Raw genomic sequence first — 24710 nt, 5'->3', positions numbered from 1 at the left:
CAATTTGTTAGGTAAGGGTCTTGGTAATGTTTTTTGAATGTTTTTTTCCCCCCTCCCTCCCAAGGCCTCTCTTGCAGTGCTCTCGGCCCTGCACTAAAGTAGGCACCAAATGCCAAAAGTTAGGCCTTAAATCGGTAACGCAGCGAAAACGGTAATTTTCATGTATCGCTTACGTTTTCGCCCAAAAACAGAGAAACCCGAAAATCCAGCCCCTTGTCTTTTGCACTCACGTGCTGGGCTCCACCTCATTAATCTTGGGGATGTTCATGGAGTGTCGTATTCCCGTTAGTTGTTTAATTGTCTACCACCATTCACAACTGGATGTGGCAGGACTGCAGAAGTTTGATTTGATCTGTTGGTTGTGTGATCGCTTAGCTCTGTCTATAAAGTACTTCTTCCTGTGAGTCCTCAATATTGTCTCTGGACCCCATGAAATCTCCTGGTGGTAATCAGCCAGAAGTTTCTTTGCCCATGTTTGACCTAATACCATGAGACTTCATGGGTCCAGAGTCAATGTTGAGGACTCTCAGGGCAACTCCTCCCCAACTGTATACCGCTGTGCTGTCACATCTGTTGGGTCTATCCTGCCAGTGATGGAGGGGTTTGGGACATTGGTATGATTCTGTGAGTATGACTGTGTCAGACTGTTGCTTGACTGGTCTGTGGGACAGCTCTTCCAACAAGACCCCAGATGTTAGTGAGGAATATTTGCAGGGTCAACTTGGCTGGGTGTACCTTTGTTGTGTCCGAAAATGAAGCCCATGTCGCTACCGGGTGGACTGTCCAGTTTTATTCTCATTATTCTTTTTTGTAACGGGCTGATAAAACTGAGCGGCTTGCTAGGCCATTTCAGAGGGCAGTTTAGCATCAATCACATTCCTGTGGGCCTGGAGTCTCACATAAGCCAGACTGGGTAAGAACAGACATTAGTGAACCAGTTGGGTTTTAATGACAATCCAATAGCTTCATGGTTGTCATTAATAATACTAGCTTTTTATTTCAGATTTATTTAATTAACTGAATTCAAATTCACAAACTGCCATGGTGTGATTTAAACTCACATCTCCGGATTATTAGTTAAGGCCTCTGGATTACTAGTCCAGTAACATAACCACAATGCAACCTTACTTATGCAAACAGGTTAATGTAGAATTTTTAAAAATCTGACATCTCTTTGGACATCCTGCAGGTATCATAAGAACATGAGAACATAAGAACATAAGAATTAGGAACAGGAGTAGGCCATCTAGCCCCTCGAGCCTGCTCCGCCATTCAAGATCATGGCTGATCTGGCCGTGTACTCAGCGCCACTTACCCGCCCGCTCCCCGTAACCCTTAATTTCCTTATTGGTTAAAAATCTATCTATCTGTGATTTGAATATATTCAATGAGCTAGCCTCAACTGCTTCCTTGGGCAGAGAATTCCACAGATTCACAACCCTCTGGGAGAAGAAATTCCTTCTCAACTCGGTTTTAAATTGGCTCCCCCATATTTTGAGGCTGTGCCCCCTAGTTCTAGTCTCCCCGACCAGTGGAAACAACCTCTCTGCCTCTATCTTGTCTATCCCTTTCATTATTTTAAATGTTTCTATAAGATCACCCCTCATCCTTCTGAACTCCAACGAGTAAAGACCCAGTCTACTCAATCTATCATCATAAGGTAACCCCCTCATCTCCGGAATCAGCCTAGTGAATCGTCTCTGTACCCCCTCCAAAGCTAGTATATCCTTCCTTAAGTAAGGTGACCAAAACTGCATGCAGTACTCCAGGTGTGACCTCACCAATACCCTATACAGTTGCAGCAGGATCTCCCTGCTTTTGTACTCCATCCCTCTCGCAATGAAGGCCAACATTCCATTCGCCTTCCTGATTACCTGCTGCACCTGCAAACTAACTTTTTGTGATTCATGCACAAGGACCCCCAGGTCCCTCTGCACCGCAGAATGTTGTAATTTCTCCCCATTCAAATAATATTCCCTTTTACTGTTTTTTTTTCCAAGGTGGATGACCTCACATTTTCCGACATTGTATTCCATCTGCCAAACCTTAGCCCATTCGCTTAACCTATCTAAATCTCTTTGCAGCCTCTCTGTGTTCTCTACACAACCCGCTTTCCCACTAATCTTTGTGTCCTCTGCAAATTTTGTTACACTACACTCTGTCCCCTCTTCCAGGTCATCTATGTATATTGTAAACAGTTGTGGTCCCAGCACCGATCCCTGTGACACACCACTAACCACCGATTTCCAACCCGAAAAGGACCCATTTATCCCGACTCTCTGCTTTCTGTTCACCAGCCAATTCTCTATCCATGCTAATACTTTTCCTCTGACTCCGCGTACCTTTATCTTCTGCAGTAACCTTTTGTGTGGCACCTTATCGAATGCCTTTTGGAAATCTAAATACACCTCTATCCACCATGCTCCTTATATCCTCAAAGAATTCCAGTAAATTAGTTAAACATGATTTCCCCTTCATGAATCCATGTTGCGTCTGCTTGATTGCACTATTCCTATCTAGATGTCCCGCTATTTCTTCCTTAATGATAGCTTCAAGCATTTTCCCCACTATAGATGTTAAACTAACCGGCCAATAGTTACCTGCCTTTTGTCTGCACCCTTTTTTAAACAGAGGCGTTACATTAGCTGCTTTCCAATCTGTTGGTACCTCCCCAGAGTCCAGAGAATTTTGGTAGATTATAACGAATGCATCTGCTATAACTTCCGCCATCTCTTTTAATACCCTAGGATGCATTTCATCAGGACCAGGGGACTTGTCTACCTTGAGTCTCATTAGCCTGTCCAGCACTATCCCCTTAGTGATAGTGATTATCTCAAGGTCCTCCCTTCCCACATTCCCATGACCAGCAATTTTTGGCATGGTTTTTGTGTCTTCCACTGTGAAGACCGAAGCAAAATAATTGTTTAAGGTCTCAGCCATTTCCACATTTCCCATTATTAAATCCCCCTTCTCATTTTCTAAGAGACCAACATTTACTTTAGTCACTCTTTTCCATTTTATATATCAGTAAAAGCTTTTACTATCTGTTTTTATGTTTTGCGCAAGTTTACTTTCGTAATCTATCTTTCCTTTCTTTATTGCTTTCTTAGTCATTCTTTGCTGTCGTTTAAAATTTTCCCAATCTGCTAGTTTCCCACTAACCTTGGCCACCTTATACGCATTGGTTTTTAATTTGATACTCTCCTTTATTTCCTTGGTTATCTACGGCTGGTTATCCCTTCTTTTACCGCCCTTCTTTTTCACTGGAATATATTTTTGTTGAGCACTATGAAAGAACTCCTTAAAAGTCCTCCACTGTTCCTCAATTGTGCCACCGTTTAGTCTGTGTTTCCAGTCTACTTTAGCCAACTCTGCCCTCATCCCAATGTAGTCCCCTTTGTTTAAGCATAGTACGCTCGTTTGAGACACTACTTCCTCACCCTCAATCTGTATTACAAATTCAACCATACTGTGATCACTCATTCCGAGAGGATCTTTTACGAGGAGATTGTTTATTATTCCTGTCTCATTACACAGGACCAGATCTAAGATAGCTTGCTCCCTTGTAGGTTCTGTAACATACTGTTCTAAGAAACAATCCCCTATGCATTCTATGAATTCCTCCTCAAGGCTACCCCGTGCGATTTGATTTGACCAATCGATATGTAGGTTAAAATCCCCCATGATTACTGCCGTTCCTTTTTCACATGCCTCCATTATTCCCTTGATTATTGCCCGCCCCACCGTGGAGTTATTATTTGGGGGCCTATAAACTACGCCCACAGTGACTTTTTCCCCTTACTATCTCTAATCTCCACCCACAATGATTCAACATTTTGTTCATTAGAGCCAATATCGTCTCTCACAACTGCCCTGATATCATCCTTTATTAACAGAGCTACCCCATCTCCTTTCCATTCTTGTCTATCTTTCCGAATCGTCAGATACCCCTGTATGTTTAATTCCCAGTCTTGGCCACCCTGCAACCACGTTTCTGTAATGGCCACCAAATCATACCCATTTGTAATGATTTGTGCCGTCAACTCATTTACTTTATTTCGAATGCTGCGTGCGTTTAGGTAGAGTGTTTTAATACTAGTTTTTAAACCATGATTTTTAGTTTTGACCCCTCTTGCAGCCCCTTTATATTCATACATATTGTCCCTTCCTATCACCTTGTGGTTTACATTTACCCCAGTGCTACTCTGCTCTGTTGCCTCCTGCCTTTTGCATTCTTTCTTGGGGTCTTGTTCATCTGAGCTCTCACCCACTCTAACTAGCTCAGAGCCCTCCCCTGGGTTCCGAATACTCCTTGCATTGAGGCACCGAGCTTTCATGCTTGCCTTTTTATTACACTTTGATCCTTTAGAATTTTGTTTTTTGTATCCCTTGCTTGGAGCTGACTGTTGGGGCCCATATCTGTCCATGTGGATGCTTGTCTGCATTAGGGGTTGCTCCGCTAAGACTGGAGCTTAATCACATTTGAGTAGAGGGAGCTTTGTTCTGCATCTGAACATGCTATATTTGACTTGGAATGATGCCAACGTTGCATTCCTGAAATGGAAAATGTTCCATTTCATAGAACTAACATCCTCATCTTCATGTACACAAAGTCCATTTCAAATGAATTTTAAAATATGGGGTGCAGCTCTTCATTTTAAGTGGTGCAATAATAGTGTTGGTGTTGATAAGCAAGATTTATGATTGAAAGATAACATCAATTGTTTGTTCACATAACACACAAAAGCAGTGGTGAAGTTGCACTTTTCATTGGAGTGCCAGGTTGGAAGGACTAACTCTTTGCTTGTAAGTACAGAGATAGTCCTCATGGTTTCATCCAATTATTAGGAGACAGTCCAATCATGTGCCCATCTTCCAGCTCTCCATCAAAACAATTAGCAATGTAGATAATAAGCCACCAAAAAAGTTGGGAATAATTTAAAAATTTTCCACCTGGAGAGTAACCTGGTGCTGGAGATCATCTGCCTGTTGTAGAACTCACCCGGTTTTTGTTCCATTGAAATCAATGGAATGAAAATTGGATGGGTTCTATAAAGGGCGAGTGATCCATTCCACCAGGTTACTGCCCAAACAACGAATTTGAAAGTTACCTCTGTTTTAATAAAGTAATGGCAAAACCATATTTTTCAGTACTTAAATTGTAAAATAATGGTCACATCGATCTGATGCATGTTCCAATCAACATCCTCCCTCCAATGCGTCACAGCGCAATTTGATCGTGCTAGAAATTCTTTTTGTTAATTTATATTTTTCTTTTTTTGCACTCATTAAGGAGAGATTTTTGTGTGTTCATTATATACTTGGGGAAAACTGCACACTTCCACCAGGTCAAGTGCAACACAGCCAGACACTCTTTTAATCGATAAGGTACCTCAGTCACGTTCTAAATGTGAAATGAGACTTGTATTTAGATGACACTTTATCCGTTTCTCATAAGTCTTTCATAGCATACCAAAACTGATCTTGATGTGCAGTCATTGTTGTCATGTAGGCAAGTGAAGCAACTATTTTGCACACAACAGGATTCCATCAGTAGCAATGCAGTGAATGGCCAGTCAGTCTTTTTTTTGGTGGTTGAGGGAGCACTGTTGCCCAGAAGAATTGGAGAACTAACTGCTCTTCTTTCAATAGTGCCATGGGATCTTTACATCCACTTGAAACTCTGGAAGATGCACCTCTGGCAGTGCAACACTCCCTTAGTATCCCACTGGATTATCACCTGAAATCATTTACTCAAGTCCTGGGCCACGATTTCGACAACGGGTGTGAGTTGGGTGCGGGCGGCATTGGTGGTGCAGTGGGGAACGCGCTCCTAGCTGCAGCCCGCCCTCTAACAACAATCTTCTGTGACTGGGGCTTGTTAAGCCCGCCACGTGGGATTCCCAGCCAATTAACTAGATGCGGGTTTGATTCCGTCATCTGATGATGCGTCAGCCGGCGGTTTCCTTAAAGGGACCATTCCCAACTTCTTTTGACAGTTCTGTCAGTGTCTTGCTGCAAACACTGACAAACACTGCACAAAGATGCACAGCTGCACCCAGGCTCTCCCATGACTCTCTCATGATGTTTATGGAGGGAGGGAGGTTCTCTTCCATTCCAATGGATGGAAGAGACCTCTCCAGGAGATCAATGCAGCCTGGTTGCACGTTGCACAGAGGGCACAAGCAGGGATGTCGTCTGGAAAAGCTGGCTGCAGTGGCGCAAACCTTTCAATGATCTCAGATGATCACAAAATGTTGCTGCAAAGCCACACTCAACCTCATCCTTCTCTGCCACTCCTCACATCCCCATCACTTTGCAGTCCCTACCCTACTCCTGCACATCATTACTCACACCAACTTACCTTGCATCTCCACCCATCCCTCTCTATCTACATTAGCACTTACCCATTTCACTAGCCACCCTTCACACTCACCATTATTCCTTGTTCAATCATACCAACTAACAGCATGCAAGGGTAGGCACTTGGGTTTCAGCCAATTTTCATGTAGAGTATCTGCTAATGTGTTGTCAAACATTAAAATCTTTACTTTGAACACTTTTGTGTTCTTGGACAGATTTGTGTGCACATTTGGAAGTGGCTTAGTGAGTTGTAATGAATGGTCAGACATAAGGGTACCCTGCACAATGGTGGTGAGTGTGAAAAGAATGACTTGGGCATTGCAGGGATGGTTTATGATGCTGGTGTGGGGTGATGCCAACCTGGCACATCATGTGGCAGCCAGGGTGCACAACATCAAGTGAAGTAAATGGTGAGGCCATCTCTGGCCTCCCAGGCAGCAATGTGGTCGGGTGTTGATGGCCTGTGTCCTGTGCAGCATCAGGTGATTGTGGAGAAGGTTGTTGTTGGTGATGTTGGTATTGGAGCTGATCGTGGTGGGATTATGAGGACCAAGGTGAGTCTTTTTCCAGGGCATTGATGCTGCTGGAATAGATGATAGCTGAGGTTGAAATGACAGACGTGTTCTGTCAATTACGAGAGAGTTGCTCCAAGGAGTTGACAGTGAATCGACAGTTCACTGCAAAGACTTCCAACCTGCATATAGCTCAAAATTTCCTTCCAAATCCCGACGGCTTCAGCTTCTGACATTGGAAAATGAACAGCTGCGAAATGGTAGCTTTTATACCAACTTGCCAAAGCAATAGAGAGTCACTGAACGCAACTCCACTTACCTGGAGGGACAGGAAATCCGACAAAAAGGCGGTAAAATTGTAAGTGCCTGCTTTTAATTTTTTTAAATACCACTAAACTACCTGTTAATTATGTTAATGAACTGGCCCACCGCCTGACGTTGGGTTTGTGATTGGCATGCAGACCTGACAGCTGAAAAACTCACACGGAGGCGGGTTTGGAGTGGGATCGCAACCCGCTGTCAATCAGGGCCATTTTGACAGTTGGGTCTGGATCCCACAACTTTCTAACTTGGAGGTGAGATTGGCAACTAGCTCAATTGACAGCATTCTTACCTCTGATTCAGAAGGTTATCATAACATTTAGCATTCAACAAGTTGATTATTTGTTAAAACAAAATACGAGCACTAGTATTATTCTCTATTTATTTCAGATGTTACATTACTCTAGCTCAGGCACTTGGAATGAACATGGGAGGAGCTCCTGCTGGACCAGCAGGGACAGGAAAGACTGAAACTACTAAAGACATGGGCAGGTGCCTTGGGAAGTATGTAGTGGTTTTCAACTGCTCAGATCAAATGGACTTCAGAGGTCTTGGGAGAATTTTTAAAGGTGACCAATTCAATTAAGATATATACTATTGTGTTATGTTGAGACTCGTTTTGTTTAGCTTAGTCTGTTTAAATTCAAAAGAACATTGACAAGCACTACAATTTTAAATGTACCTCATTTTGTTGTTGGTATATGAAGAGAATCATTACATGTTTTTCTCCTCCTTCCTCTCCCTATATTATGCACTATGCATGGCCAAGAAAGAAGGTCGGTGATGTTCTACTGCAAGGCTGCTGCCCGTGTTTTTTCTCAAATTGGCCACTAGCTGGTATACAAACAACTAACTTCTGCTTAGTAGCTTCTCACAAGGACATCACAAAACTCAGTCTGTCATACAAGCCTTGTTTTACAACTCAATCTAAGCATTATTTTTTTTTCTACCCATATTTCTCCACTCTTTTAGGAATTAATTTGGTTCTTTTTTGAATACGAATACTTCAACTGTAATAGTAATAACACAGATAACATTTGTGGCGTAGTATTATTCTTTGATGGGTTAAAAATCTTTAATCTAATTGCACTTTAGCACAAAATATTACTGAAGCCTGCAAATGGTTAAATACACATTCTAGAAATCTCTGCAAAGTAAGCAGAAAGCATTCAGTTTAAGATGCATTATTCTTGTGTTGATTAAATACAAGTAGTACAAAATAATTAGTGCTCGGACCTGGATATTAGAACAGTTTTATATCTTAAGTAACAAATTGCTTGGGGCATGCAATTTGCCTTTAGGAAACTCAGTATTTTTATTATATAAAATATGCAGTATTTTGTCTGCATCGATTATCATTTATAAAGAAAACTTTCATTTATATTTATAGTCTAAAAATATGAAAATAATGTTTACTGTGCCTCTGGTTAGGCATTTGGTCATAGGTGGCTTGTAATATGAAAGGAAATGGATGTCTTCTATCTATTGGGGATGTCTGTCAGCTATGTTCAACATATGTTAGAAATATAATCATGCATTATTTATCTTTAATAGGCCTAGCACAGTCTGGGTCCTGGGGTTGCTTTGATGAATTCAATCGTATTGACCTACCAGTTCTCTCAGTGGCTGCTCAACAGATTGCTATAGTGCTGACCTGCAAAAAGGAACGTAAAAAGAGTTTCATATTCACAGATGGAGATTCTGTAGAAATGAATTCTGAATTTGGAATTTTCCTCACTATGGTAAGTGAAATCCAGTTCATTAAAAATTTTGAAGGAAGAAGACTGTGTTAGAAACATAGAAAATAGGTACAGGAGTAGGCCATTCGGCCCTTCGAGCTTGCACCGCCATTCAATAAGATCATGGCTGATCATTCCCTCAGTACCCCTTTCCTGCTTTCTCTCCATACCCCTTGATCCCCTTAGCTGTAAGTGCCATATCTAACTCTCTCTTGAATATATCCAATGAACTGGCATCAACAACTCTCTGCGGCAGGGAATTCCATAGGTTAACAACTCTCTGAGTGAAGAAGTTTCTCCTCATCTCAGTCCTAAATGGCCCACCCCATATCCTGAGACTATGTCCCCTGGTTCTGGACTTCCCCAACATTGGGAACATTCTTCCTGCATCTAACCTGTCCAGTCCCGTCAGAATCTTATACGTTTCAATGAGATCCCCTCTCATCCTTCCAAACTCCAGTGAATAAAGGGCCACTTGATCCAACCTCTCCTCATATGACAGTCCAGCCATCCCTGGAATCAGTCTGATGAACCTTCGCTGTACTCCCTCAATAGCAAGAATGTCCTTCCTCAGATTAGGAGACCAAAACTGAACACAATATTCCAGGTGAGGCCTCAGTAAGACCTCCCTGCTCCTATATTCAAATCCCCTAGCTATGAAGGCCAACATACCATTTGCCTTCTTCACCGCCTGCTGTACCTGCATGGCCACTTTCAGTGACTGATGAACCATGACACCCAGATCTCGTTGCACCTCTCCTTTTCCTAATCTGCCGCCATTCAGATAATATTCTGCCTTCGTGTTTTTGCCCACAAAATGGATAACCTCACATTTATCTACATTATACTGCATCTGCCATGCATTTGCCCACTCACCTAACTTGTCCAAGTCACCCTGCAGCCTCTTCGCATCCTCCTCACAGCTCACACCGCCACCCAGTTTAGTGTCATCCGCAAACTTGGAGATATTACACTCAATTCCTTCATCTAAATCGTTAATGTATATTGTAAAGAGCTGGGGTCCCAGCACTGAGCCCTGCGGCACTCCACTAGTCACTGCCTACCATTCTGAAAAGGACCCGTTTATCCCGACACTCTGCTTCCTGTCTGCCAACCAGTTCTCTATCCACGTTGTACATTACCCCCAATAACATGCGCTTTGATTTTGCAAACCAATCTCTTGTGCGGGACCTTGTCAGAAGCATTTTGAAAGTCCAAATACACCACATCCACTGGTTCTCCCTTGTCCACTCTGCTAGTTACATCCTCAAAAAATTCCAGAAGATTCGTCAAGCATGATTTCCCTTTCATAAATCCATGCTGACTTGGTCCGATCCTGTCACTGCTTTCCAAATGCACTGCTATTTCATCCTTAATGATTGATGCCAACATTTCCCCCACTACTGATGTCAAGCTAACTGATCTATAATTACCCGTTTTCTCTCTCCCTCCTTTTTTAAAAAGTGGTGTTATATTAGCTACCCTCTAGTCCATAGGAACTGATCCAGAGTCGATAGACTGTTGGAAAATGATCACCAATGCATCCACTATTTCTAGGGCCATTTCCTTAAGTACTCTGGGATGCAGATTATCAGGCTCCGGGGATTTATCAGCCTTCAATCCCATCAATTTCCCAAACACAATTTCCCGCTTGATAAGGATATCTTTCAGTTCCTCCTTCTCACTAGATCCAGTGTCCCCTAGTACATTCGGAAGGTTATTTGTGTCTTCCTTCGTGAAGACAGAACCGAAGTATTTGTTCAATTGGTCTGCCATTTCTTTGTTCCCCATTATAAATTCACCTGAATCCGACTGCAATTGTCTTCACATATTTATAGAAGCTTTTGCAGTCAGTTTTTTTATATTCCCTGCAAGCTTCCTCTCGTACTCTATTTTCCCCCTCTTAATTAAATCCTTAGTTCTCCTCTGTTGAATTCAAAATTTTTCCCAGTCCTCAGGTTTGTTGCTTTTTCTGGCCAATTTATATGCCTCTTCCTTGGCTTTAATACTATCCTTAATTTCCCTTGTTAGCCACGGTTGAGCCACCTTCACCGTTTTATTTTTACTCAAGACAGGGATGTACAATTGCTGAAGTTCATCCATGTGATCTTTAAATGTTTGCCATTGCTTATCCATCGTCAACCCTTTAAGTATCCTTTGCCAGTCTGTTCTAGCCAATTGACACCTCATACCGTCAAAGTTACCTTTCCTTAAGTTCAGGACCCTAGTTTCCGAATTAACTGTGTCACTCTCCATCTTAATAAAGAATTCTACCATATTATGGTCACTCTTCCCCAAGGGGCCTCGCACAGCAAGATTGCTAATTAGTCCCTTCTCATTACACATCACCCAGTCTAGGATGGCCCGCTCTCTAGTTGTTCCTCGAAATATTGGTCAAGAAAACTATCCCTAATACACTCCAGGAAATCCTCCTCCACCGCATTGCTACCAGTTTGCTTTGCCCAATCAATATGTAGATTAAAGTTGTCCATGATAACTGCTGTACCTTTATTGCGCGCATCCCTAATTTATTGTTTGATGCTGTCCTCAACCTCACTACTACTGTTTGGTGGTCTGTACACAACTCCCACGAGCGTTTTCTTCCCTTTGGTATTCCGCAGCTCCACCCATACCGATTCCACATCATCCAGGCTAATGTCCCTCCCTTACTATTGCATTAATTTCCTCTTTAACCAGCAACGCCACCCCGCCTCCTTTTCCTCTCTGCCTATCCTTCCTAAATGTTGAATACCCCTGGATGTTGAGTTGCCAGCCTTGGTCACCCTGGAGCCATGTCTCCGTGATGCCAATTACATCATATCCATTAACTGCTGTCTGCGCAGTTAATTTGTCTACCTTATTCCGAATACTCCTCACATTGAGGCACAGAGCCTTCAGGCTTGTCTTTCTAACACACTTTGCCCATTTAGAATTTTTCTGTAATGTGGTCCTTTTTGTTTTTTGCCTTGGGTTTCTCTGCCCCCCACATTTACTATTCTCCTTTCTATCTTTTGCTTCTGCCTCCATTTTATTTCCCATCCCCCTGCCATGTTAGTTTAACTCCTTCCCAACAGCAGTAGCAAACACTCCTCCTAGGACATTGGTTCCGGTCCTGCCCAGGTGCAGACCGCGGACCGTCCGGTTTGTACTGGTCCCACCTCCCCCAGAACTGGTTCCAATGTCCCAGGAATTTGAATCCCTCCCTCTTGCACCACTCCTCAAGCCACGTATTCATCTGAGTTATCCTGCGATTCCTACTCTGACTAACACGTGGCACTGGTAGCAATCCTGAGATTACTATCTTTGAGGTCCTACTTTTTAATTCAGCTCCTAGCTCCCTAACTTCATCTCGTAGGACCTCATCCCGTTTTTTTGCCTATATCGTTGGTATCTATATGCACCACGACAACTGGCTGTTCACCCTCCCTTTTCAGAATGTCCTGCACCCGCTCCGAGACATCCTTGAACCTTGCACCAGGGAGGCAACATACCACCCTGGAGTCTTGGTTGCGGCCGCAGAAACACCTATCTATTCCCCTTACAATTGAATCCCCTATCACTCTTGCTCTCCCACTCTATTTCCTGCCCTCCTGTGCAGCAGAGCCACCCATGGTGCCATGAACTTGGCTGCTGCTGCTCCTCCCTGATGAGTCATCCCCCTCAACAGTACTCAAAACGGTGTATCTGTTTTGCAGGGGGATGACCGCAGGGGACCCCTGCACTATCTTCCTTACACTGCTCTTCCTGATGGTCACCCATTTACTATCTGGCTGTGTACCCTTTACCTGCGGTGAGACCAACTCGCTAAACGTGCTATTCACGTCATTCTCAGCATCGTGCATGTTCCAGAGTGAATCCACCCGCAGCTCCAGTGCCGCAATGCGGTCCGTCAGGAGCTGGAGGCGGATACACTTCCCGCACATGTAGTCGTCAGGGACACCGGAAGCGTCCCTGACTTCCCACATAGTACAGGAGGAGCATAACACGTGTCCGAGCTGTCCTGCCATGACTTAACACTTAGATTAACTTAATTTGGCAACAACAATGCTAAAGGTTGTTACTGATATAGAAAAGAAAAAGAAAAACTACCTACCAATCACTTACCCCCTTGGCTGTGACGTCACCTTTCGATTTCCTTCTACTTTTTTTGCCTTCTCCCTGCTGCAGATGCACAAGCACGCCTCTCGCTGAACTCACCATGCTGGGCCTTTTAATAGGCCTCCTCATGCTGCCTCACTGACGCTGCTTGATCTCCCGCTGCCTCTCCTAATGCAATTGTAAAAGCACAGCTTGCTCATTTTAACATATGGTGCATTTAGCTAGTGTAGCATATTATGGGAAGCCAAATTCGATAACCCCTGAAAATGGGCGCAGGAATTGCGACGCGCGATTAATCCACGCTCATTCAATGTGATGCATCCAGTGCACCAACTTCGTGTTGACTGCTGATTAACATGATTGCAGTCTGCAGCCAAAGCTAACCATGCTGTTGATTGGCTGTACGCATCAGCAGGAGGCCCAAAATTGTGACAGGCTAGCACCACTTGAAGCCTTCACTGCTTAAAGCTAGCCTGCACTTCTTAAAGAGGAAGTGCATTGTGACTGGATGTATAAGATTCTGAGGGGGCTCGACATGGTAGTTGCAGAGAGGATGTTTCCACTCATGGGGGAATCTAAAACTAGGGGGCATCATTTCGAATAGGGGGTCGCCCATTTAAAACTGAGATGTGAAGGAATTTCTTCTCTCAGAGGGTTGTAAATCTGTGGAATTCTCTGCCACAGAGAGTTATGGAGGCTGGGTCACTGAATATATTTAAGGTGGAGATAGATAGACTTTTGAGCGATAAGGGAGTAACGGATTATGGGGAGTGGGCAGAGAAGTGGAGCTGAACCCATGATCAGATCAACCATAATCTCGAAGGGCCAAATGGCCTACTCCTGCTCCTATTTCTTATGTTCTTATGGAGCAGGTACTGGAATTTGTTTTATCATTAATTCTGACCTGGGAAATATTCAGTAATGGCACAACGTGGGAGAGAGCGTGCACTGGAGGCCTTGGTGGAGGAGGTGGAAAGGAGTAGAAGTGAGGAGAAGTGTGCTATATCCACAGGAGGGCCAGGAGACCCTTTAGACACTTGTTCAGAAGGCAGTGGGAGCAGATAGCCATGGCAGTCATTGCCAGGAGTCAAGCCCTGATGACCTGGATGCAATGCCGTAAGAAGTTCATTGACCTCACACAAGTGATCAAGATCAGTGAATGCGTCTTCAAATGCCATATCTTAGCAACTGCAGCACTAGCCTCAGCCACTGCTCAACGCATTACACCCCCAGCACTCACCTACCAACAATCCCTATCAATCAGGACTTGTACTTAACATTCAGAGCTTCACCTCACCCTCACACACTTAACAGTTCTGCAAGCCTTACCCCCACATCTCACAGCTTGCACATACTGGCAGCTATTCATGACAGTCAGGTCACCCGAAAAGATTGCACGACACTCACTGACACACTTACCTCTATCTAGCAGCACAAGGTGGAGCTAACCGGCGTGGGAAAGGTGCGCCTGCATCTCCTAGCCCCCATGGAGGAGACGGTGCTGGTCCTTGTCCTTGTTGGGACAGCCATTGCTGAGGCCGTGGCAGTGGCAGGCAGCAGGGCTGGAACCATAGAAGGTAACGGTATCTTCATATCTAATCCTCCTTCTCACATCCTACTTCAACCTCATCCACAATCTCTTCTGATACATGCTGCACATTGTGTAAGCATGCACCTCCTGCTTTCCTCCCATCACCACAACCTTACCCTTGTGCCTTTCTCCTTTAGGATACCCAAGAACTGCAAGCTGGCCAGGCAGTGGTGGAAGAGTAGGAAGATAGTGAAGATGAAGACACACCATCACTCGATTTCACACTCGCAGCCACCAGCTAAGCTGTTGGCACTACGCATAATTTAGAGTATAGTATAGAGGCAGGATCTATACGTGGTGAGACACCGGGCACGAATGGACTGCAGCCAGGGCAGGGGGCATGAATAGCTCTGGTGCCAGCTCGCCGGTGGGTGAGGTCGCACACGTGTTTGGCTGCAGAGGACTCAGATGAGGACTTCGATGGCAGGTTACAGAAGAAGACCGATGTGTATGCACAATTAAATGCTTGGTGCATTTGGAAACCTGCCAGAAAGCCTGGGTGCAATGTCAAGGAGAATGGAGGAGTGTGGCACCAATTCGGCACAGAGCTTGGAGACCATCCTTTCCATCATGGAAGTGGTGGCCAACTCCATTAGTACACTTGTGGACCCAACCATGATGCTGTGTCTGATAGCCGATGTTTCAACTTTCATTGCAAGCGTCTGAGTGCTGCAGTGGAAGCTCAGACTGGATTCCAGTGTACAAAAGAGCTTGCAACTTGTCACAGCAGTCTAGCAATGTGTCTTTCAGGAGATTACTTAGATTGCTGAGACGCCACCCTCAAGATGTCAGCATTCGTGATCCCAGACTGCCACTCTTCCAGTGCCCTTGTTGTTGCCTGCCAGCCAGTCAGCCCAGACTGCTGCCGCCCATGCCGAGATGATGCAGTCTGCAGTCCGCAGCCAGGCGTTCTAGGACCAGAGCTGCTGAAGATCATCCTCCAAGACCATTTGCCGTCTCCTCCACTAAAAATCAGCAGCCTTCCACCAGCTATGCTGCAGCCACTGGTGTAGTACTCTGTAGGAGCACTAGACAGGCACTAAAGGAATGCACAAAGGTGATTAGTTGACTTTTGTATGCAATACAGGTGTAGTGCCCTGAATTTGGAACCCTTCGGACCAAGGCCATTCCGGATTTTGTGTTTTGCCGGATTTTGGATCGTCTTTCTGACGTCACGAATCCAGAAACACCCGAGCCCAGGTTCGGGTATTTCCAGATTTCAGAATGTCAGAAAGGAGAGGAGGGGGTGTGCTCATCGATGAGTTGTTCGAGTGTTCGGGCGGGGCCTCGCCACCGTGGAGTTGTTCGCGCCGGCCCCGCGTGGAGATGTTCATGCGGGCCCCGCTGAAGAGGACCTGATCGGGCGGGGGCCCGTCGCCATGGAGGAGTTCCTTGTCTTGCCCGAGGTAGGTGGGGTCGGACAGCCGAGGTGGGAGGGAGGGGGGCCAAAGTCGTGGCCAGGACAGGCCGAAGTCGGGGCGAGCCGAGGTCAGGGCGGGGTCGGGCCGGGGCGAGGGCGTGGCATAATTGGGGCGGGCGAAGTCGGTTCGCCGAGGTAGAGGGGGGAAGTCAGGATATCGGAACATTTTCCGGTTTCCGGACGACCCCGCCACGGATTGGCCCGGTGTCCGGATTCCGGAACATTCTGGATTCCGGAACTCTGGATTTTGGAGGTCGAACCTGTATGGCATGATTTGATTTATATATTTGGTCTGGAATATTTATTTTGTGTTGGCTTTTATTTTTGCATTATGGCCAACCTGACACTGTGATTGTCAGTGACAGAGAAAACATAAGGGAATGTAAGGCGTTCGATTGTTGTTGAATGGGGAGTTGGGACTGCGGTTACTGGTATCACACTCGGATGAGCCGGGCCACAAAAGTGCTGTCTAGCTTGCCTCCCCTCTTCCTCTTCCTCCTCCTCAGCTGCTCGCCGTATAGTTTGTCGCAAGGGCTGTGACCTCATAATGGCACGATTGTACAGCATGCAGCAGACCACCACAAATCTTGACACCCACTCTGCTGAGTACTGCAGGGCCCTTCTTTAGTGGTCCAAGCAGTGGAAGTGTTGTTTCACCATGCCAGTGGTCTGCTCTATCACATTTTGTGTGTCAGCATGGCTTTGATGCATGCTGTGCAGAATGAAATGTAGTCAGCTCTTTTTAACGAGAGAGCGTCAGTGACCTCTCGCGCAAAAGTGGACGGCAAACTGCGAGATATTGCAAATATCCCCAGCTCCAGTCTGGAAGGAGCCTGATGCATAAATGTTCATTGCCATGATGACCTTCACAGCCACTGGCAGTGTGGTTGTTGACCTGCTCTGAGGTTGCAGTTGTGGCTGCAGCAGGTGGCAGATTTCAATATGTCCTTGCTGAAGCACAGGTGTCTCACACATTGTTTCTCACCGAGGTTCAGATAGGAGAATTGCTCCCTGAATATCCTGGTTGGATTTAGTCTCCTGCAGAGAACCCTTCTCCCTCTCTTCCTTCTCTTCCCTTTTCCAGCAGCTTGTCTTGCTCTGCGTGCCTTCTCCTCATTCTCCAAGTCACTCCAAGAGGGATTCCTACTAGTGTTCCCATGTCTGGCAGCAAGTGGTTTGTGCAGTTGCCTTGAACTCCAGGAAAAAGTCCTTCAGCACCTGCCACAACACTCCCTGTAGAATTTTGCAACTTTAACAACAATTTGTAGACATGTGCCAACAGCAGAAGAAATCAAGTAGCAACTAATCGGTAAATAGTTGATGAACCATTTAAATAGCACAGGTGAGCGATCCTTCCTGCTGCTGAATGCATGCTCAGCTGTGTGAGTTTAAGAGAGGGCATTAGCTGGAGCGTTGAACTCCAAAATAACAGTGCTGGCATCAAATCAATGTTACATGCTGATTGACACATGACCTGCCTGCTCTGCATAATTACAGTGGGCATTCACTGTGCATGCGCTAACTCCTTTGCCTTAAAGGGGCCGAACAGCCTAAAAAAATTTAAGGGAACATTGGTCACAATCTGTCTCATTTGCATTCTTCTGCTAATCGCAGACAATGGCCGCGCTATCGATGTAACCAAGATGATGACCGCCGCGATTCTCCACACAAGTGTGCGAGCACGCCGCAAACACGCTCTTGGACCTCTAAGAGCAATCATAGCCCTGAAAAAAACAGGTGCTACAGATCTGAATTTTGCGCCCCACAAATGCTGCTCATCGCCTCCTGTGATACTGTCTTGAGTGCTTTTTGATTTCTACTGGCTCTGTGTAAGTTTGTGGTACTGTTTGGAGCTTTCTAGATATATTTAAAGTTGGTGAGGTGACAGGGCTTAGTGTTGTAAGTGGTGAAGCCCTTGCTGCTGAATTCAAGGGTTCGGCTCAGACCACTTGCTCCCAGTCATGGGGGCTCTACTTGTAGTCCCCCACATGCTGCAGCATGACATGGAGATGGAGTAGAGGCAGCAAAGAAGAGGACAAGCTGCTTGGCTAATAAAAGCAAGTAACCCGTATGCCTACTTAACCACCTTATCTACCTGGTCTGCTACTTTCAGGGATCTGTGGACATGCACTCCAAGGTCCCTTTGTTCCTCTACACTTCTCAGTGTCCTATCATTTAACGTGTATTGCCTTGCCTTGTTAGCCCTTCCCAAATGCATTACCTCACACTTCTCTGGATTGAATTCCATTTGCCACTGTTCTGCCCACCTGACCAGTCCATAGATATCTTCCTGCAGTCTACAGCTTTCTTCTTCATTATCAACCACACGGCCAATTTTTGTATCATCTGCAAACTTCTTAATCATACCCCCTACATTCAAGTCCAAATCATTGACATATACCACAGAAAGCAAGAGACCTAGTATTGAGCCCTGCGGAACCCCACTGGAAACAACCTTCCAGTCACAAAAACACCCATGGACCATTACCCTTTGCTTCCTGCCTCTGAGCCAATTTTGGATCCAACTTGTCACTTTGCCTTGGATCCCATGGACTTTCACTTTCGTGATCAGTCTGCCATGTGGGACCTTATCAAAAGCCTTGCTAAAATCCATGTACACTACATCAAATGCACTACTTTCATCAACCCCCCGCCCCACCTCCCCCCCTGTGTTACCTCCTCAAAAAATTCAATCAAGTTGTCAGACACGATCTTCCCTTAACAAGTCCATGTTGACTGTCCCATTTCGTGATGGTCTGCTGCATTCTCCACAACTTGGCCGTCGTGATGGTGCAGCCCCTGCCATCACGGGTTCTGCTACCACCTCAGGAAGAAGAGGAAGAGGAGGCAGGCAGCAAATCCCTTTTCTGGATGGGCTGTCCTTGAATGCCTGATCAGACTCCAGTTCCAATGAATAAAACCCCAGATCCCCGTTGCTCAACGCTTCCCCACCTTACCGTCCTGTCACGGAACAACCCATTAGAATCCTCTTGGGTACAAAGCTGAAATGAGAGCCACCACAAAACAAACATTCCAAACATAATTTATAAATGATTCCATCCAATACTATATAACAAAGTCAACAAATCACCCTTGTGCATTCCCTTAATATCTGTTTCTTGTGTTCCTTTGCCTATTCTAGTGCTCCTAGGCCGTGCTACTCCAGTAGCTGCAGAATGGCTGGTGTAAGCTAGTGACTTTCCATGGGGGACTGTAGATGACCTTGCAGGACAATCTCAGCAACTCTGGGCCTAGAAGGCCCGACTGTAAACTGGACCACCTTGGCATGGGCGGCAGCAGTCTGGGCTGGCTGGCGGAGTGGCAGTGGTGGGAGTACGAATGTTGGCATTTAAGAGAGGACAGCAGGTTCTTGCTCCATTGAACCACTACCACTCCCCTTGGGTGACTCCTCAGCCTTCCTAGCCAACTTTTGGATGACAGATTGATGGACTGCTCTGAGACCCTGCAAGCCCCTTTCCATACTCGCGATGGCCGCACTTTGTGCTTACGTAGCAGGAAAATGTGTTTCATAGCTGTGTTGTCAGATTTTTAAGTCATATTCTTATGTTTGTGTCTCTAAATCTGTAGAACCCTGGCTATGCTGGACGTCAAGAGCTGCCTGAGAATCTGAAGATCAATTTCCGCTCTGTTGCTATGATGGTACCAGATCGTCAGATCATTATTCGTGTTAAGCTTGCCAGCTGTGGATTTATTGACAACATAACTCTGGCCAGGAAGTTTTACACACTGTACAAATTGTGTGAAGAGCAGCTCTCTAAACAGGTTTGTGCACCTGAAATCTAACCACGAATCCTGCGCAATAACATCCTTAATCAAAATAGAAGGATTGCTGTTTATTACATCGTTCTGTGGTATGTGTATATGTATACATGTATCACAATCTAATTTGTTGCCCACTTTTTCTCAATGTGGAGAAGTATCTTCTACAGTAGCTCTATAACCTGCTTCCAAGCATTCCCCTGGTGCTGTCTGAGCTTGCCATTAAAAGGCATGTGAGAGTTGCTTGATGATGGGTTTGCTTTTGATTCTGCCTCCACCCATGGAGGGATACCTACGCTGTGTTCAGCACTTCTAGTGCTGGAGCAGTTTGTTCACCACAACAAAAACAATCAAAAATTGTTGTAATCTGAAGCTAATGTTTGAACCTTTCTATTCCTTTCTCCCTCATGTGCAACATTCCTTCCAATGCTCCAGGGATTCCACGCAGCCGGCTTGCCGGCTTTTCAGTGCAAAAACCGTGCATGTGCAGTGTTTTGAATGGTACACGCAGCTCCTTAAAGGGGCCATGCAGCGCCAAAAATATTAGAGGGAACATTGCTCATGTGTTTATCTAGTTTCCCCTTAAATGCCTTTATGTTAGTCGCCTTAACTACTCCTTGTGGTAGCACTTTCCACATTTTAACCACTTTCTGAGTAAAGAAGTTTCTCCTGAATTCCCTATTGGATTTATTAGTAACTATTGTATATTTATGGCCCCTAGTTCTGGTCTCACCCAAAAGTGGAAATATCTTCTCTGTGTCCACCCTGTCAAACCCTTTCATACTCTTACAGACCTCTAGCAGGTCACTCCTCTATTTCTAGAGAAAAGTGTCCCAGCTTGCTAACCTTGTATAGCATTTAAAAGTTGCAGAAAATATTTTTGAATCTAAAAGACAAAAATGTGTTAATTTTGAAATCTGCAACAAATGCTCATTATTAGGAGCTCCAGGAAAGCATTGGAATATCTGCATAAGTTAAGTTTTATGTCATCTTCAAATTCTAATGGGTAAATTCACTAATCCCCTCCTCTTAGCAGGGAGCCGCATCTGAAGGAAGTCCAGATCAGAGAATCTGCAATACAGCGTGTTAGCCCTGTTTCTGACCTGCCTTCCATGAGAGTGCAGCTCCTCATGGTGAGTACGGGATTTACCGTTAAATATAACCTCTAAATAAAACATTGTACAATGTGCCCTCTCTAGGTGCATTATGATTTTGGCCTACGTAACATCCTGTCGGTACTGCGGACTCTTGGAGCTGCAAAACGAGCCAACCCCAATGATACAGAGTCTACCATTGTTATGCGTGTGCTTCGCGATATGAACCTCTCTAAACTGGTAAGTCATGATGATTTTGTTTCATACAAGAATCACAGCAGAAATAACTTTTCAGCACAACTCAACTGACCTTCACTGTACTTGCGTTTGCCAGAGATTAATTGCTTTCCATAAATGTGGAAAAATAATGTACAGTATGGATAAATATTAAAATTTTCTTACATTTACTGACTAAGGGCTCAATTTTCGGCGAGCCCGTATTTCAGCGTACTTTTCCGAGTTGCGTCGCTTAAGTACGTCCGGTGATGCTCCGGAAAAAAACATTCCAACTTTAGCCGCTGTCTGGCCTCTTCACTGCAGCTGTGCAGCGTGGCTAGTCACCTTGGCGGGTGGAGCCTGTGTTCTGCGCTGGAAAATGTGTCAGGGCGTCTGCACATGCGCAGTGGAGAATGGTGATGGCCGCACATGCGCAGTAGCGCTGCAAGTTGGCAATCGGCCATTACAGATCGGGCACTGTTCTGAAAACAATAGCCAGCTCCTCTCATGAGGAAGGTTACTGAGGCACAGCACTGAACAGAGACAGATAAAGACTTTTAATAAGGAGAGGTCGGATTAAATGAGTTTTGTCTTTACCCAGCAATTCTTTCGCTGCCAAATGACATTAAGGTAAAATACATTATACAGCATTGTTAATAAGTTTTAACTAACATTTTATTACTATAAGAAATAAATTATTTTCTGGAACTAAGAAACATTTTATTCTAAAAGTAATATGACAGAGATCTTGGGAGATTTGAAATTCAAATGCAATCTTGGAGTAATTACAAGTCAGGCCCAATGGAGTGGGTTTAAGTGCTTCCTATTTTTACTTCCAATCGCCCCGCCCCTAGCCCAAGCCGGGTGGCCTCCCTGTTCATTCTCCTGCCCCTAACCCAAGCCGGGTGGCCTCCCTGTTCATTCTCCTGCCCCTAGCCCAAGCCGGGTGGCCTCCCTGTTCATTCTCCTGCCCCTAACCCAGGCCGAGTGGCCTCCCTGTTCATTCTCCTGCCCCTAGCCCAGGCCAAATGGCCTCCCGGTGCAATCTCTGAGTTCTCCTGCCTGCCGGTGAGTTCGCCCGCCCCTAGCCCGGGCCGAGTGCAGAAAGGTGAATTGGAGTTTGATGCTGAAGGTATTGAGCTAGACTTTCCACTTTACATCGCCCATCTATGGCCCATCAATCGCTCAAAACGGACCTCTATCGCCCATTTTGAGCAAAAAGTGGAAACTAGGCCCAAAACATCGCCAGAAAAACAGGTGTCTAAGTTTCCACTTTGATCGCCGAGATGATCGCCCACACAAGGCCCATCCCAAGTTTCGGCACCTAGCATGCATTTCGCTGGGCCGATGCAAGGCCCAAAAGAGTGCTGAAAAATAGTTGCTTTTTCAGGGCCTAAGAGAAGGAAATGGGCACTAGGGACGCTATTTTGAACTTCAGAGGAAGGGTGGAGAATTAGCTGAGAGTCATTTAGAGAGTAAAATTGAAGAAAATTGTACTCAGAAATTTGGGACAGGGAATATAAATAGGTATTATCAACTTATTTATGCTAGATAGATCTCATATATTGGAATTATTTTGTAAATAGCTTTTACATAGTGAAGTTATTTAATGATATTGTTGGGGCCTATCAAACTGACTGGTCTACAGCTTAGTGAGTGCAGAGTACAGTGATTAGAGAGTATAGAGTAGAGAGATTATTAAAATGAGTGAAAGTAATTATTGATAGTGATGGGACCCATGCTTTCCCTGCCTTTAATTGCAACTACTCACACACTGGTTACTGAAAGGATCAATCGAAGAGGTGGCACAGTAATACGTAGACGGAGACGAAGACAGAGGAGGAGACCGTACAGCCAAGCAAGGTACTTGGAAAAGCAATCTTACCTGAACTTGTCTGAAAATGCTTGTCTTAGGAGGCTGCGATTCCGGAAGGAGGTCATCGATGAGATATGTCAACTCGTCAAGGGTGATCTGCAGCCTTCCAGCACCATCAGAACCGCACTGTCCGTTGAGGTGAAGGTTACTGCTGCCCTAACTTTTTACGCATCGGGATCTTTTCAGGCTTCAGCTGGTGACATCTGCCATATCTCTCAGCACACTACACACTGCTGCATTCGACAGGTGACTGAAGCCTTTTACGCTCGCAGGATGGACTTCATAAGCTTCCCAATGACCAGGGAGGCACAGACCGGGATGGCTTTGGGTTTCTCGAGAATAGCAGACTTCCCCAAGGTGCAAGGAGCAATACACTGCACGCACATTGCCCTGAAAGCACCCTGAAAGAACGCGGAGGTGTTTCGGAACAGAAAGGGGTTCCACTCACTAAATGTGCAGCTTGTTGTCGACCACAATCAAACAATTATGACAGTGAATGCTACATTTCCTGGCAGCATCCATGATGCGCACATCTTACGTGAGAGTGCTATCCCTGACCTGTTTGCCAATCAGCCAGAAGGTCACGGTTGGATGCTGAGGGATAAAGGATATGGCCTTGCCAGTTGGCTCATGACCCTCTGCGTAATCCCTTCACTGAAGTACAGAAACGGTATAATGAAAGTCACATAGCGACTCGCAACATTGTTGAAAAGACAATTGGAGTCTTAAAGCAGCGCTTCAGATGCCTGGATCATTCCGGAGGCAGCTTCCAGTGTAGCAAAGTTTATTGTGGTGTATTGCATGCTGCATAACCTAGCTATAAAGAGAGGACAAATAATGCCAGATCATGCTGCAGGTTCACCTCCAGAAGGAGATGAGACAGAAGAGGCAGCCGGCGAGGATGGAGAGGAGGAACAGGCGGGAGAGGACGCGGGCAAGGACATAGGGGAGCGTAATCAGCCTGGCGATCGAGCACCAGTACCAACACACCTCTCCTGAGGACTGGTAGCCAGTGGCAGTTACACGGCCGCTAAGCTTTTGCATCAGCAGCTCATTAATGAACGCTTCGCATGAACTATTATTGTTGATATTCAAACGTTCAATTACAGTTACGGTTAATCACAAGTTTCATTTCCCTGGGGAAACAGAATAAACAAACAAATATGCATGAAAAACTGCACATTGTAAAACTAATGTAACTAAGAGAGAAGGTACAAAAGTTGTAGAAAAACTTTTTTTTTATTAAGAAACAAATTTTTTTTTAAGAACTAATGAACAACACCCTCCCTCCAACCCCCCACCCGCCACCCGCCACACCAACCCACCCTTCCCTCAAAATCCCCAAAACATTAGAAGAAGAAGAAATTGAACATTTAAGTATTAATAACAAGTGGCCATTTAAGTAATGATAACAGTGACCATTTAACTGATGATAACAAGTGACCATTTCATTAAGAATGACAAGTGAACAGTTAAGTAATGATAACAAATGAACATTTAAGTATTGATAACAAGTGCCCAATTTAGTAACAATAACAAGAGAATAATAAAGTGATAATAACAAGTGAACATTTATGAAACAAGTGAACTATTGAAAAGCACACCCCCCTCCCTACCTGTGGCCACGTTTCCCTCCAGATCCTGTCCCACCCCGTGTTCGCACCCCACCCGCCCGTTTTAGTCTACGCAGACCGACACCA

The 24710-nt window shown here is 45.1% G+C and overlaps 1 protein-coding gene across 1 annotated transcript in view; it reads left to right on the top strand.

Moving 5' to 3' along the window:
* dnah5 (dynein, axonemal, heavy chain 5) overlaps positions 1-24710 on the top strand; it is a 457249-nt gene that overhangs the window by 197333 nt on the left and 235206 nt on the right. The window contains 4 exon segments of the mRNA XM_070880791.1: positions 7587-7765; positions 8751-8938; positions 19633-19827; positions 21024-21158. Of these exon segments, the coding sequence (XP_070736892.1) occupies positions 7587-7765; positions 8751-8938; positions 19633-19827; positions 21024-21158 (697 nt within the window).

This window comes from Pristiophorus japonicus, chromosome 5 (assembly GCF_044704955.1).
Source record: "Pristiophorus japonicus isolate sPriJap1 chromosome 5, sPriJap1.hap1, whole genome shotgun sequence".
Taxonomy (NCBI): domain Eukaryota; kingdom Metazoa; phylum Chordata; class Chondrichthyes; family Pristiophoridae; genus Pristiophorus; species Pristiophorus japonicus.
Note: the sequence above shows the minus strand (reverse complement) of the source record. Positions and strands in the feature narration are given on the sequence as shown.